A 15,404-nucleotide genomic window follows, 5' to 3' on the forward strand; every position below is an offset into this window, starting at 1 on the left:
TACAGATATGTAATTTGATCATTTGATTATGTACGCATAGAATAATTGCGCGTATGATTAAAACAATCATTTCATAATATTTCATAAATATTTCCAAGTTTTAATAAAAAGGTTACTTTTAGCAAATCAATAAAGAATAAAAGCTCACTACATTTTACTATATAGTTATATTTAGAAATATTGCACAAGAAAAAAAAAATTATATATAGGGGGAAAAAAAAAAAAAAATAATAATAATAATAAAGATTGTAAGAAAATTTTATAGAGAAAAAATTAAGTTAATTTTATAAATTCTCAATTATACTAAAAATACTCTTAGGGCCTTAAATTTCTAATGTATTGTATTAAATATATTTAAGAGAGCATACCCACTGCATACACGCACGTACGTACGCGCGGACGTAAGAATAAATAAATAATATTCATTTTTCTAACACTCCTCGATTACCTTATCTTTGTAGAAAACGCAGCGATCTTTGACAGCACACATCAGATGATAGCAATTGGTACATCTTGGCTTGTAGCACTTGATTGTGCCAGCAGATTTTTCGCAAACGATACAAATTTGCATGAGATTATTCTGCAGTACATCATCTAGATGCATGAGTGCGCCACTTTGCACTTCGTATACTACGTTAGACCACAATGCGCAATTGAGATGCACCCATTTGTCCACGTCAAAGTTGAGTAGTCGAGCCGGTCCATCGGCTGTTGCATCGCCTTGATTTTGACAGAATATACAACGACGACTGTCTTCGGCTTTTGCAGGCGCTACTGTGACTCCCATGCGAAATAACATCTAGAAGATTTGTTTTATGTGTCTCGCATTTTTATATTTTAAAATTTGAATGTTTATCAATATATCGAAGACAGAAAGAAGAAAGAAGAAAAGAGAGGAAGGAAAGGGAGAAAGATGAAAAGGATAAGAGGGAGAATTATTTAATATGTATAAATGCAGACAGAAAATAATTCTTAAATAAGGTATTATCGAGAATTATTTACACACACACACACACACACACACACACACACACACACACACACACACACACACACACACACACACACACACACACACACACACACACACACACACACACACACACACACACACACACACACACACACACACACACACACACACACACACACACACACACACACACACACACACACACACACACACACACACACACACACACACACACACACACACACACACACACACACACACACACACACACGCACACACACACACACACACACACGCACACACACACACACACACACACACACACACACACACACACACACATATATAAACTCCTACATATAATCATTAAATAATTAAATTATAGCAATTTACCTCGATAATTTCTCTGTCAGTGGGTTTTTTAAACTTGCTGCCAGGTTGCATGGTTCCCATCGACCATGTTTTATATCTCAAACCTTTCCAGATTTTAGCAGGTGGTTGGGGCTCGATAGTTTCACCAATTTCTTCAGTAATCGAGTGTTTTTTTGACCGTTTTTCCTCATTCTCTGCATTGTCCGCGTTCTCCAACTTTTCAGTCTTTATCTTAATCTCAATTGTTGAGTCATTATCAACTTCCATACTTCCAAGTCTTTCTATACACTGTTGTTGCTTGATAGGGAACTTTTTCAAACCCTTTAGATCGTCATCTAATAATTTTGTTTCTTTATGGCATAGATGATCTACTATCGTCGCAGCCTGTAAAGTAATAAAAGAATCTGATGTATAACTCTCTCTTAGATATATATTTACTTATGCTAAATTGTATACGCTAAATTTTTATAAAACACCCTGTTATTTATTGAAAGTTTTAAAATTTATATTATTTTTATTGTCATTATTATAATTTCTTATTATAATAAACATGTATGAAATAGTATTAATATTAAGATATATTATATGTATATCATAGTAATATTGAAAGAATTTTTAAAAATATGTTGCGTGTGTAAGATAGAAAACATATATATATATATATATATATATAAAAAAAAATATTTATGTCTTGTATGCAAACCTTATCCTGAGTATTAGAGGGTGTCCGATGAATGAGAGCAAATTGCATATAGCAAGTCGCCGAACAGAAACAAAGTTCATCGCCGGGTTCGGCTTCTTCTTTGCTGAAGAATGGCAGATCTGATACTTTCTTTCGGATCAAAGTGTTAAGAATCACGACATCGCAATGACGACAAAACTTTGCCGCACCATTCAGAATACTTTGTATATCGACTGGAGCTGGAAAGTAGATATATTTAAAAATGAATTAATTTATATATTTGTAATGTGCTCGCGCGCGCGCGCACACACAAAGAGCTATTCTCTTTGATCTATTTATTATTTATTTTAATTATGAGATTCTCTGATTTCTATATTTTTTTTTTCAAAACTTTTTCGTTTTAATTTACAATTATTTCTTTCTTTTTTTTTCATAAAGCAAACTAGGATCAATATTCTTTCATTCGATTCATATAAATAATACAGCTTTTAATGATAACAATTCTATTAATTACGTACCTCCTTCTTTGCCATCTTTCCCTTTCGTTCTGTACAATCCTAATTTCTGACTAGGAGGAGTGGAAGTGCGTTCAACTATTTGATAGCTAGCAGGTGGTGCAATATTCAAAATATTTGCAAGATCTTTGAGTACACCCATTATATCATCGGCAGCCTGACTATTTAGAGTTAAGGTCACGGTGACGTTTCCATTTTCCCGTAAGGGAATCGGAGGAGATTTGCCAAGCCTGAAGAGAAATATAGTGTCATAAATAATAATGCTCTCTCTCTCTCTCTCTCTCTCTCTCTCTCTCTCTCTCTCTCTCTCTCTCTCTCTCTCTCTCTCTCTCTCTCTCTCTCTCTCTCTCTCTCTCTCTCTCTCTCTCTCTCTAATAGTATATAACAATATATATAAATGTATTTGTGTGCGTGTGTGTGTACAATATGTTTAATAATAATAAAAATAAATAAATATACATACTTAGGCATTCCAAAATTCTCCTTGTCTTGTTTAGCATCTTTAGAGTAAGCGGGCTTCAGTCTGATTGGAATTGGTGAGATTAAAGGTATAACGGGTGATACGCGTTTTAGCCAATCCGCATCTTCATCAGATTCTTCCTCAATCAATCGCAATCCGGGGAAATGATGCATAAATTCTGGTATAACACACTCAGGCGAGGATGAACTCACGATGGTATCAGGAGAATCTATATCGCGATTCGTCGTCATGTCTTTCTTATCATCAGCTAAAAAAGCATCTATATTTAAAATATATATATATATATATATATATAGTACATACATATATGCATGTATATATACTAATAATGTTTTTCGACTGAACAGATTTTAACTCAACCTGGATCAATTAATTGCTATTTTACAATGAATTCAAGTCTTTTGTTGACAGAGACGATACAATGACGTTCATTAATCGCTCTTTGAACGGTTAAATTTGCTTTAGTCAAAAACGCTAATATATGTGTATATAATGTATACATGTATATAGTGTATATTTTGTTCTTTTAACCGTATGAAATATATTGTATATGAAAAATGTATTGTATTTGTATGTATATTATTTTATTCTAAGGTAATATTATTTTTATATTTTTTTCATTTCTATTCTTATTTTAATTTCCTGTTATTCTTATAATTCTTTTTTTTAACTAAAATAATAACTAATATTAATATTCATGATTTTTTAATATTAAAATTTACATTTATTATTATAAAATATAAATATTTGTAATGAAATATATAGTTGCTCACAATCATCCAGTTTTAAGGGCGGAAATTCTTGCTCATAGAATCCTCTCTGTGTAGTTGAGGGTTGCTGAGGTGATAGAGGACTCAATTCTCCAAAAGGCTGCGTATTATAATGATCGGAAGTTCCAGGTAAATTAGCCGATCCGTAATTTCCAATTAAATCACCAATTCTCGCATTATAATCCTTTTGACTTCCAATCTTTACAAGATCCCCGCATCCAAAGATTGGGCACACTCCATAATTGCGACCTAACAGAGGCTCCAGTACTACCATTGGTTGCAGTTGCCGTAACTGTGTCATCAAATTTTCCACAAACGTCTCATAATCCTCGTCAAGGCGTGAAACTTTACGGGAGCGTTTTTTCTGAGGTGCAGTCACAGCATCTTTTCCCTGACTCTGTTTTCGTTTCTGCTGATACTGTCTTCTTTTTAATTTTTTGAGATCTGACAAGTGTGTAATAAAATGTAAATACAGTATAAAATTTTAATTTTTATTTTTAAAAAAATCTTTAATAAATTTTAATTTTATAAAATAAGTTTTAATAAAAAAGGTTTACCTATAAAAAAAAAAAAAAAAAAAAAAAAAAAAAAGATGAGTCAGTTAAAATCTTTTATTTATCTCTAAAAACTTTGACATGGTTTTATAAAAATCTTAGCAAGATTAATAAGTCGTATGTCAACATTCCGCTCTGCTTTAAAAATATATAAATTTGTGAGCACTTTGTGTATACGCGCGCGCGTGTATTTTAACTTTATAACTTTTTAAACTAAAAAGTTTAGTTCATTCTAGAAGCAATAACAAAAAATTTTCATAAACTCATATACAATTGTCCTTTAAAAAAGTTGGATGTTGAATGTTGAAATATTACTCACCAGTTTTATCGTCTATTGCGCTATCTATGAGCTCTTCTTTGGCAGTAAGAAAATCTTTGGTATCAGTTTGCAAGTGACTGGTTGCTGTCGTACTAGTAGCGGTTAAAACTTCCTCAAGCCCATGCTCCTTCTTCACTTCGACCAAAGGCACTATGTTGGAACTCGACGGAGTAGTGGTAGGACCCGTAACAGCCTGTGGTAGCCCCGCAATAGTTCCGTGGCTATGAGGCACTTGTTGAACAGATTGTTGATGAATGGAAGTCGAAGAAGAAACTTGTTGGGCCACTATTGGCTTTTGCGCGACTTGGATTTGATTTTGAACTTGAGGGACTTGGGTCTGAGGTCCAGAAATGTTACTAGAATTATTAGTCAACGGTTGAACAGTCTTCGAAGTCATTCCTGAAGTCATTCCTGAAGCCATTCCTGAAGCCATTCCTGAAGCCATTCCTGAAGTCATTCCTGAAGTCATTCCTGAAGTCATTCCTGAAGTCATTCCTGAAGTCATTCCTGAAGTCATTAACGGTTTACTCTGCAAATTAACTTTTGAAATGGAAACGGGGACACGTTGTTGAGTCTGAGGCTCTTCGTCAGTTCCTGACTTTCCTTGACCAGAAGATTCTTGCTGATTCGTAGAAATGCCTGGAGACATCCTTGTCGTTATTATTGAAGAAACTGACTGTTGTTTTGCCGAAGAATTTGTTGAAGAATTTCCCAAAGAACTTCCTGAAGACGTAGAAACTGATTTTGTGGCTTGCTGCTTCAAGCTTTCGGTGTGTCCTCTTTGTGACGTGATTGAAATCGAGCTAGATAATGGAGGAGAAGATTTAGAAGGTTCTTCCTTAATTGGTGAACTTTGAATCTTCAAATGTGGCACTGAATGCGACAAGAAAGAAGTTTCTCTCGTAAGAACTTGTTTATTTATTGGTGGTTTCGGTGTTGGTGTCTCGTTTGGCAAGTGAGGCATCAAAGATGGCTTTGGAGGTAAAACTGGTCGGGCTAATTGAGCTTCCAATGATGGAACTATTGGTAAACTGGTGGGTCCTTGCGTCGATCCTGATGTAGCACCTACCGTATTTTGCAATAGTTGTTTCAGTAATACATTTTGAGATTCTTCCAACCTCAAAGAATTAGTATTCTTGCTAGGATCTATTTCTTTTTTCTCTTGTACTTTGGACTCTTCAGGATCTTTTATCAAAGTCGTAGATTGATTTTCAAGGTCATTATTTTTATTATCAATAGGTAAAAGGCCAGGAGATTTATACTGACTTTGATTAGAAGTCAAAAGATGGTTTGGAGCTTGTGATAAGGTTGTCTGAAGGATGCTAGGAGTACCGGAGATTCCGCTGGAAGTCACTAAAGGTGGTACAATAGTCCTAACGCACTGCATTGGATTGCTTACGGCTGAATTGGTATTTACTTGCACTCTAGTGGGTGTGCATCCTGAACTGACCTGGAGAATCGCTTGAAGACTTTGTGGGCGTTGTATCGAAGTCGATGGCAAAACGGAATTAAAAAAATTGACGGATTGCGTTGATACCGTATTATTTCGGCCATGACCAGCAACTGAAGATTTTAAAGAAGTAGTATCAGCCAGCATAGCATTCAACATGGCGTTTGAAGTAATAGAGATGGAAGTTGTAACAGTTCTAGTGGTTATTAATGTGGAGGTAGTGCTGGAAATGTTAGAAACTGTTGCAGATTGAACCGTTGTAGCTGAAGATGTTACCCTAAAGATCTGCTCGCCATTACTAATCTTCGTAACCGCAGCAATAATTCCGCCTGATTCTTTCAGCGTTTCCTTTAGAGTCAATTCTGAATCTTTAATAACATTATTGCTCGAATTAGACTGAGAGCGATTTTGATCTGATCTCGTTGAAACTCCACTTTGACCATTATTTGATGAATTTAAGGTTGACAGAGTATTAGAAGCAGATAAAATACTTCCAGATTTGTCTGAAGACACCATGGTAACTACTCCAGTTTGATTCACCGTATTCTGATTGCTTTGCAAGGATGATAACAATGTTCTTAGCTGATGAGATACATTTGCCACATTGGAGGTCAACTCAGTTGGCTTTGAGAGTGGCGATAAATGAGGAACTGTCGTCGTACTTTTCTGTAATTGCGCCACAGTGCTGACTATTAATGCAGAAGCTTGACTCGTCGCTGAAGGACTCTTCTTCATTTCAGAATTTTGACTTTTTATTTGATTTTTAGTTTCAGTTGAAGAAAGTTGATCGTTTTCTAGGTTTTCTTGCTCTACATCAATCAATGAATCTTGAAGAATGTTCAAAGGTAAAGTATCAAGTGGAGTTGGCATCTGATAAATAAGACTTGACTTTAGCTCGCTGCTGCTTGCCATTTCTGGTTTAGATGAGATGATATTGTGCAACATATCTAAAATATCATCGGAAGATTCTTCCATCAATGTCTTTTCTTCGCTCAAACATTGCTGAAGAAATGGTTTGGAATTTTCCATTTCGGTACACAGTTCTTCTTGATGTTTCTTATTATTCGAAAGCGTATTTTTATCATTACTACCCTCTTCACTGTCTTTTTCTATCTCTTTCGATTTGTTGGCTTTTTGCATATCAGAACCTGATAAAATCTGTTCTTTATCATTCTCTATCAGTTCAGTGTCGTTTTCCAAGATGTTGACAAGCGATAAATCATCAGTGACGGGCGACATCCTTTTTAAAGTCGTTGGAGTATCATTTTTATTTTCGACATTTTCTGCAGGATTGTGAATTGCCTCTAGCATGCTCTCCAGTTCATCTGTAGTATTTAATGGATCGGTCTTTTTTTCTTCAGCAATCAACCCTGAAGAAGTGTTCTCGCTTTTTATTTTATCATGTATTCCTTCTTCTTCCTTCTCTCTTTTCGTTTCATCTTCCTGATTTTCCTTTTGTTTTTCTTTATTTTTCACAATACTTTCTTTTTTTGATAAATCCGGAATCGACATTTTCGGAGTCAACAATGTAACGGAAGTTGGTTGCACACTTAGGACTAATTTCGTAGGATTGTTCTGAGACTCTGTTTTGTTCATCAGTAGATCCGAACAAGTTATTAAAGGGTTTCCTGAAGATAATATTTTTGGCGTTTCCCTGGCAGAGAATACTCCGATTTTCAGATCTAATTTATTTTGCTGAGAGTTGGAGACTATAGCCGTTTGACTAAGTTTCGCAGCAATCTTCGCGTCCGCCACGATGCTTGCCATCGATGATAATGTGACACCTTTTTGGGTACTAAAAGAGCTTGAGAAAGCTTGAGCTTCCTTTGAGTCAAACTGATCTATCATTTTTGCTTCTGTCGCAATTGGCTGAATTGAGATCTGGCTTAGTTGAGAATCAGAACTAATAGAAGCTAGAATCGTACTTGAATTTGAAGAAATTGCAGTGGGTGCTAAACTAATCGCCGAGTTTGAAATTGTTATTGTATTAACACTTGTTTGGTACGTAGTTGAAGATAAAATTTTATTATAAGAAGTTTTATCTGAAAAAACAAAATTCGTGAGAGTCTTATTTTGTTTCAATTTGTTCTGATCATCTAGTGAGCCTTCATTAGCTGTGTTCTCTTTGGAAACATCTGTTTGTACGTTAGAATCACTTTTTTCAGTGTCTTCGTCGCCTGATTCTTTAGAGAGATTATCTTCAGGAGATTTTGTCATAGGGTCAATGATAACGACTTCAGATTCATTTACTAAAGACACCATAAGCTCTTGATCAAGAGATTGATCTAAATAAGAACCCGGAGAAGGATTTACTCGTAGTTCCTCTTGATCCGGAGAGTCTGGAGTATCAGAAACGGCGACTAGTTTTTTTCCAGCTTGCAAAGTCCTCACTATATCAAGCCTAAGACCTTTTTTATTTCTCAAATGAGACGGAATTAGGTCTTCATCGCTCAAGATCGGCTCTTCTGATTGTGATTCAGGATTTTCAATTTCTAGGATTTGCACTAGATCGTGACCTTGACCAGCGTCATTCACTAAAGCGTGACAAAGTGAATCGTTGCTATCGGCAGAGAGATCCACCACCATTCCAGGTTCAAAAAGAACATATTCCTCTTGCATATCTCCTTCTAGACTTCCTGAAATAACATCAACCAGCTCCGAATCGCCGAACTGTTCAATGACAGTGATATCATCACTATCTCGCTGAGCTGCGGAGCTCAATGTTACTTCGGTGTTGACTATAGTTTTATCATCATCATAATCTGTTGTGTCTGCAAGTTGTTCCAATTTTACTCCAGGACTTTCCAAAGGTTCATTGTCTAAAGTTGAAGAGATCAAGGAAGAATTTTGACCAGTGGATTTCACTTCTAAGGTCGTTGGCGAAGCCTGTGGCGGAGTATGCGAGTCATCGTCGAAATCATTGTAATCGGCGCAAACTAGTGAGCCAATTCTAGCGGCTTTTCGATTCACAGAAATGTTTGTTTTCTCTTCTGCGATATGTTCTTTTTTTGTCTGAGATATTTCTGATTCTTTGCTGCTTTTGCTGCTCTCTGCTTTACTCGACCACATCGGCGATCCACCTCTTAAACCCAACTTAAAGTATCCAAATCTTCCAAAATTAGAAAATTGCATTGACTTTGCGTAGTTATTGTAATTTTTACCGTTAGTAGTATTTTTTAATGAAAAAACTTGTTGCTGATCACCGGGCGAACCGCCTCTCAATCCTAATTTAAAATATCCACACTTTTCATAATTAGGAAAAGGTATTGGATTTAAAGGATTATTGGAGTTTCCGCCACCTCTAGAATTTTCTGCTAAAGAGGGTGATTCCTGAAGAATTTGCAGAGAAACTTGATCACTTGAAGTTGTCGGTAAATTAGTACTTTGTTGAACAAAATTATGAGGTGTATGAGGAGTTCTTGGTGTTCCAGGATTTTCCACGCTTTGCGGTCTGTCTGGCATAGCCGGACTACTTCCGGTAGATTGTCTTCGTTGCATCTGCATAGGAGAGCCGGCTACCATGGGACTTCTAGGCATCATAGGCGAGTTAGGTGGCTGATTTGTTGCTGAAGAATGATGATGATTTCCGTGAAGCATCGGTGAAATCCTACTCATCGGACTGGGAGGCTGCGAAATCGGATTTAGCTGCTGCTGAAGCATTGGAGATCCCATCGTTACCTGCTGCACCATAGGTGAATTTGGAGGTTGACCGTAACCTTGTTGAAGTTGTTGATGAAGCTGTGGACTTGGAGAACTAGCTGGTTGGGACACCATTGGTGAGTTGGGCGGCTTTTGTTGTTGTTGCTGCTGCATCTGCAAAAACTGCTGTCGCTGCTGTTGCTGAAGAATATGTCGTTGTTGAGCCATTTGAATCGATCTTTGACCGATAGAATTCTGTCCTTCTTGAGAAATATTTTGAGAAACACCTTCATGTTGCAAAAGCTGCTGACGTTGCTGTTGAGTTATTTGAAGCGATCTTTGAGTAATAGAATTCTGTCCTTCTTGAGAAATAGCTTCATGTTGCTGTTGATGAAGAATTTGCTGATTGTTGTGAATTTGACGTTGTTGAGTCAATTGTAATGTTCTTTGAGAAACAGAATTTTGTCCGTCTTGAGAAATAATCTGAGAAACACTCTCATGTTGTTGCTGAATAATTTGTTGTCGTTGCGGAACCATTTGTAGAGATCTCTGAGTAATTGTGTTTTGTCCATCTTGAGAAATATCTTCATGTTGCTGCTGAATTTGTTGTTGAAGAATTTGTTGCTGCTGTTGAAAAGTTTGTTGTAGTTGCAAATTTCTTTGAGCAACAACACTTTGTCCATCTTGAGGAATATTCTCATGTTGTTGAAGGACTTGTTGACGTTGCTGTGTCGCTTGTAATGTTCTTTGAACAACATTTTGTCCATCTTGAGAAATGCTCTGTGTAATTCCTTCATGCTGCTGTTGTTGAAGAATTTGTCGTTGTTGCTGAACCATTTGCAATGTTCTTTGCCCTTCCGGAGAAATGCCTTGAGGAATTATTTCGTGTTGTTGGACAATTTGTTGTTGCTGGAGAATTCGTTGCGTCAAGTGTAAATTTCTTTGAGCAACAACAGTCTGTCCTTCTTGAGATATAATATCATTTTGTTGCTGAAGAATTTGTCGCTGCTGTTGTGGAACCATTTGCAGTGACCTTTGGCTAATAGAATTCTGTCCTTCTTGAACAACACTTTCAGTTTGCTGAAGAATTTGTTGTCTTTGCGGAGTCATTTGCATCGATCTTTGAGAAATAATATTCTGTCCATCTTGAGAAATACCTTCTTGCTGGATAATTTGTTGCCGAGCCATTTGTAAATTTCTTTGAGCAACAGCATTCTGTCCTTCTTGAGAAACATCATTTGGTTGCTGCTGTTGAAGAATCAGCCTTTGTTGAACCATTTGCAAATTTCTTTGAGTAACAATATTTGGTCCGTCCTGAGAAACATCATTCTGTTGTTGTTGCTGAAGAATTTGTTGCCGAGGAACATTTTCGTGTTGTTGCTGCTGAGTAAAAATCTGTTGTCGCTGTAATGTCCCTCTCGCAATAGCGCCTTGTCCTTGATCCTGAACAACATTATCGTGTTGTTGAATAATTTGTTGCCTCTGCAACAATTGCTGATGCTGACTCAGCAACTGTTGTTGCTGCCCTGGTTGAGGACTGTAAACAATGCCCCCTCTTCTCTGTGTCCCCTCTGGTGGCCTAACAAATCTCTGAGCTAAATTATGAACTCTCACAGTTTGATCGACTATCATTTGTTGTTGATTTCGTGTTTCTGGCGTAAAGGCACCAGGAGAAGTTGCTAATCTTCCGCCAATAATAGCTCTGTGTTGTGGTGATGTCATCCGCGTAGTATTGGGATTGCACAAACCCGGAGAAGGCATTGGCCCAGGGCTAAAGGGACTTTCGTCACCTTGAGAATGAGGAGTGCCAATTCTCGGTGACTGTTGCTGAACATTATGAGGTGACATTGTCCCTAAATTTGTTGACTGGGAGTTACCAGGACTATGCTGAAGCAACGGTGTACTTGGACTATGTTGAATAATTGACGGTGTCGCTGGTGAATGTTGAATCATGTTAGGACCAGGGCTCTGAGAAACTAAGGCTGCTGGAGAATGCATCGGAGAATGTTGAGAAGGTGACATCAGCGGAGAACAGGATTCATTTGGTTGAGCTTGTCGTTGCTGTTGTTTGCTATGATATTCTTGCATCAGCATGTTGTGTTGACGGCCTTGTTTACGCGAAGACTCTATATGTTTTTGTAAAATAGACTGTTCACTGGAAATCCGTAACAACTCGGCAGCGTCCGTTTCTGTCAGCACATTGCCGGATTTTCGAAGTTGGCGTTGCTTGCTATTGAGAGACTGGAAAAAGAGGAGATGAAACGTTAGATTTGCAGCATTTTAGTATTTTATTGTTATGAAAATTAAGGAGATAAAGAAAATTAAAAGATTCGAGATACATTAAAGCATATTATTAAGAAATTTTTTTTACTATTATATATTATAATATAAAGAAAGAGAACTTTATATTATATTTTGAGAAACAATTTTTTTAATAATTTAATTTATTTAATTTATAACTATACATATAAGAGATGTTTTTTAGTTTATTTATATTTAATAAATTTAATTTTAATATATAGAGATTATCTAATTTTTATTTACCTTTCTTACTTTGCGAAGTTTTTGGATTTCTCCTTCATAGTAATGTAATTGTTGCTTTAATACTTGATCTTGATGATTAAGCCATTGCTCATATTGCAACTGTATCTGTCGATCTTGTTCATTAGTTATATTTTCTGGTGGAGTTGGTGGTACTGGTATCTGAGGAATGTTGAACGTAGCTACCCTTGCTAAATTAAAAAACAACACAGTTTTAAAATAGACTAAGAATGTCAGTTTATGTAAGGAAGAACAAATTTCAAATATTTACGTTTTTTCATTATAAGTACTAAAGAGGATATCAAATAATACATGTATTAATAATTAAATTTTTAGATAAAATTAAATGATATTTATTTTATTATTATGGTATATTTCTTTATATTATCAGATAAAATTTATTAAAATTAAATGAAATAATCAAAATTCTAACAAACTCTAATAAAAATTAGATAACTAAAATCATAATACATTAATTTTAATAAATTTTGACCATATTAAATTTAAACAATCTAATGTGCTTGTGTAATTCACTTTTTTATTATTTGAATTTTTTTCAATTAGTGATTCAATTAATGAAAATGATTCAATTGAAAAACAGATGATAGAAGGTTACTAACGTTCAGGCGGAGTCTGTGTAGCGATCGGTTGTCTCGCTGCCACCTGCGCTGCTGTTAACTTTGTTGTTCCATCAGTAGCCACACCACTCTGCTGCCAATTAGTATCAGATCCAGAAGATGCTTGTCTCGATGCGCAAGGCGGTCTAATCACTGGCGCTATACTCTGAGGTGGTGACGTAGTGCCCAAAACATCAGCACTGAGCCTTTCGAAATCGCTGTCGCTCAAAAGACCACTTCCGGTAGCACTTTCAGTTTGTTGTTGTTGTTGTTGCTGTTGCTGCTGTTTTTCTTGTTCTCGTTTCTCTTGCTCCAACAACTCCTCTAGTAACAACGGCTGCTCCTGTGAACACGACTGCTGACAGTCAAAGTCGATTTCGGATATAAGGGATGCTACTTTGGAATTCAGGCGTTAAGATTGCGATTGCAATAAAATGGAATAATAAAATCGAATTGCATAGATAAGATGATGTATGTGTACATATAAAAAGTGCAATGTATATAAGAAAAAAATACATGTAAATGTAGATAAAATGTAACTTTATGTTTTATGTTAAACATATATAAATTAGGATTTATATATGATATTTCTAAAATATTAAATATAACAGTAAAATTTTCATTTACTTGTTAAAAAAAAATATATATATATATATACATATATATGTATAAAATATAGAGAATAGTTCATTTTGAATATAGCGCTTGTTTTAAAAGATACGAAAAAAATGTTTAAGGAAAAAGTTACACCGTTCGAGGAGACAATTATAGTGACAAAAAAGATTTTTTTGCAAGGTCATTTTTTCCAAAGATTTAAAGGTCAACTTAATTTTTTTTAATGGGTCCGCTTTTATTTGTTTACATTTATATAAATAGATTCCTCGCAATATTCTCTGTAAAAAATTATAAGAGTATGATGGCCAAAAATTGAATAGTTTACGAAATATTTCATATTTTTATTTGACATAATTTTATGTTTACTACGAAATATCTCGTAAAATATTCTTCTTTCGATTATCTTGTTTTAATACTTTTATTTACAGAATAAGAAGAGAAATAAATTGAGGTAAAGATAACATATAGTTGTCTTAAGGAAAAAAATATGTAATTGATTAGTAGGTAGGATGGTTCCATTTAAAAAATCAGGTTGACGTTCAAATTTTTGCAAAAATGACCTTGGAAAAAAAAACTTTTTCTATGTATCATAATTTCCTTTTCAAATAACTTTTTCCTTAGGCATTTGTTCGTAAGTATTATTTAAAACAAGCGAGATATTCAAGATAAACAATTTAAGTGAACAATTATACTACCCTGTATATATTTGCGCGCGCGTGCTCGCACATGCATGCAAGAACGGTTTTAAACATTTAATAATGTAATGATCATAAAAAGAAGCGATATTCTGGATTATATTACTTTGAAATAAGACAAAATTAAGCAAAATTTGATAAAACGCATTCTTTTATTCAATATTAATAAAATCAATGTTAATATCATGCAAAATACATGCAAACATATTTAAAAATGTATTAAAATTTATAATAAAATAAATATAGAAAAGAGGATAAGAAATGCAGGCGTTAATGTTTTGTTTTCGCTTTTACAGGATATAATAAAATTTCAATTTATAACAATTTTTTTTTTTCAATTTAATTAGTGTATCCTCAAATATTTAATGTTTAAGTAATTCGCCTTTGATATGCAATACCCTGATGGATATTAAAATTGCAACATTATATAAATATAACAATAGTTTTCTCCGAAACTGTTAAAGATAACGAGAAAAACTCTTTTTGCATTTTTTATGCTTGATTGGTTTTTTAAATGCCAAATAAAGCATCAATCTTTTAAAAAAAAAAATGAGAAAACGAAACCTCACTTTCTATTTAATGAAATAATATGTAAATTTCTGCATTTTGTAATACATTTCTTTTAATGTGACAACATTTACTTTTTTCATATTTTGCATTAAAGAGTAAAAACAAAAAATATTTTTCAGTAATTTGAAAATTGTTTTCTAAGCTATGTCAAGTTTATTTACAAAAATATGTTTAAAACATTTTTGGAAACAATTTGGACAATTTTTGGACAAATTTAGAAACAAATGGACAGAATGAGATTGTGCTATTCTATAGTTCGACCTTAAAGTAGATCTTTTCTTTTATTAAAAAGAAAATTATGGCTATACCTGTAACAAAAATTAATATAAAAAAATAATTTACGGTGCTTGTGCTTCTAATCTCACAAATGCTAATGTTCAAAAAATATTAAAAAAAGGATTAATAAATATTTGAAAAAAAAATGGATAAAATTTGAAGCATTTATTATAACACTTATTAAAACCTTTATTAGAAAATGAATAAAATAATTCTATGTTAACATCCACATGACAATTTTTCGTCATATCTATTTAATTATGCAAAATATGAAAAAAATGTTTTAAATAAATGTTGTCTATTATATACATATATATATTATATATTTGCATAAT

At 34.4% G+C, this 15,404-nt stretch overlaps 1 protein-coding gene across 10 annotated transcripts in view; it reads right to left on the reverse strand.

Annotated features, from left to right (window-relative positions):
- The window catches only part of LOC140671861 (uncharacterized), a 45,327-nt gene that overhangs the window by 2,843 nt on the left and 27,080 nt on the right, over nucleotides 1-15,404 (reverse strand). For 4 of the 10 annotated variants that reach the window (XM_072903541.1, XM_072903538.1, XM_072903533.1 and 1 more), the window contains 9 exons: nucleotides 12,917-13,271; nucleotides 12,300-12,487; nucleotides 4,667-11,996; nucleotides 3,797-4,237; nucleotides 3,006-3,282; nucleotides 2,546-2,772; nucleotides 2,049-2,266; nucleotides 1,367-1,729; nucleotides 449-799 (listed from right to left, as the gene is read on the reverse strand). In XM_072903541.1, the coding sequence (XP_072759642.1) occupies nucleotides 449-799; nucleotides 1,367-1,729; nucleotides 2,049-2,266; nucleotides 2,546-2,772; nucleotides 3,006-3,282; nucleotides 3,797-4,237; nucleotides 4,667-11,996; nucleotides 12,300-12,487; nucleotides 12,917-13,271 (9,750 nt within the window). The remainder of the gene's footprint in view (nucleotides 1-448; nucleotides 800-1,366; nucleotides 1,730-2,048; nucleotides 2,267-2,545; nucleotides 2,773-3,005; nucleotides 3,283-3,796; nucleotides 4,238-4,666; nucleotides 11,997-12,299; nucleotides 12,488-12,916; nucleotides 13,272-15,404) is intronic. The other 6 variants (XM_072903540.1, XM_072903536.1, XM_072903539.1 and 3 more) reach the window with 4 other exon arrangements.

The sequence above is a fragment of the Anoplolepis gracilipes genome, chromosome 12, assembly GCF_047496725.1.
Source record: "Anoplolepis gracilipes chromosome 12, ASM4749672v1, whole genome shotgun sequence".
NCBI classification, from domain to species: Eukaryota; Metazoa; Arthropoda; class Insecta; order Hymenoptera; family Formicidae; genus Anoplolepis; species Anoplolepis gracilipes.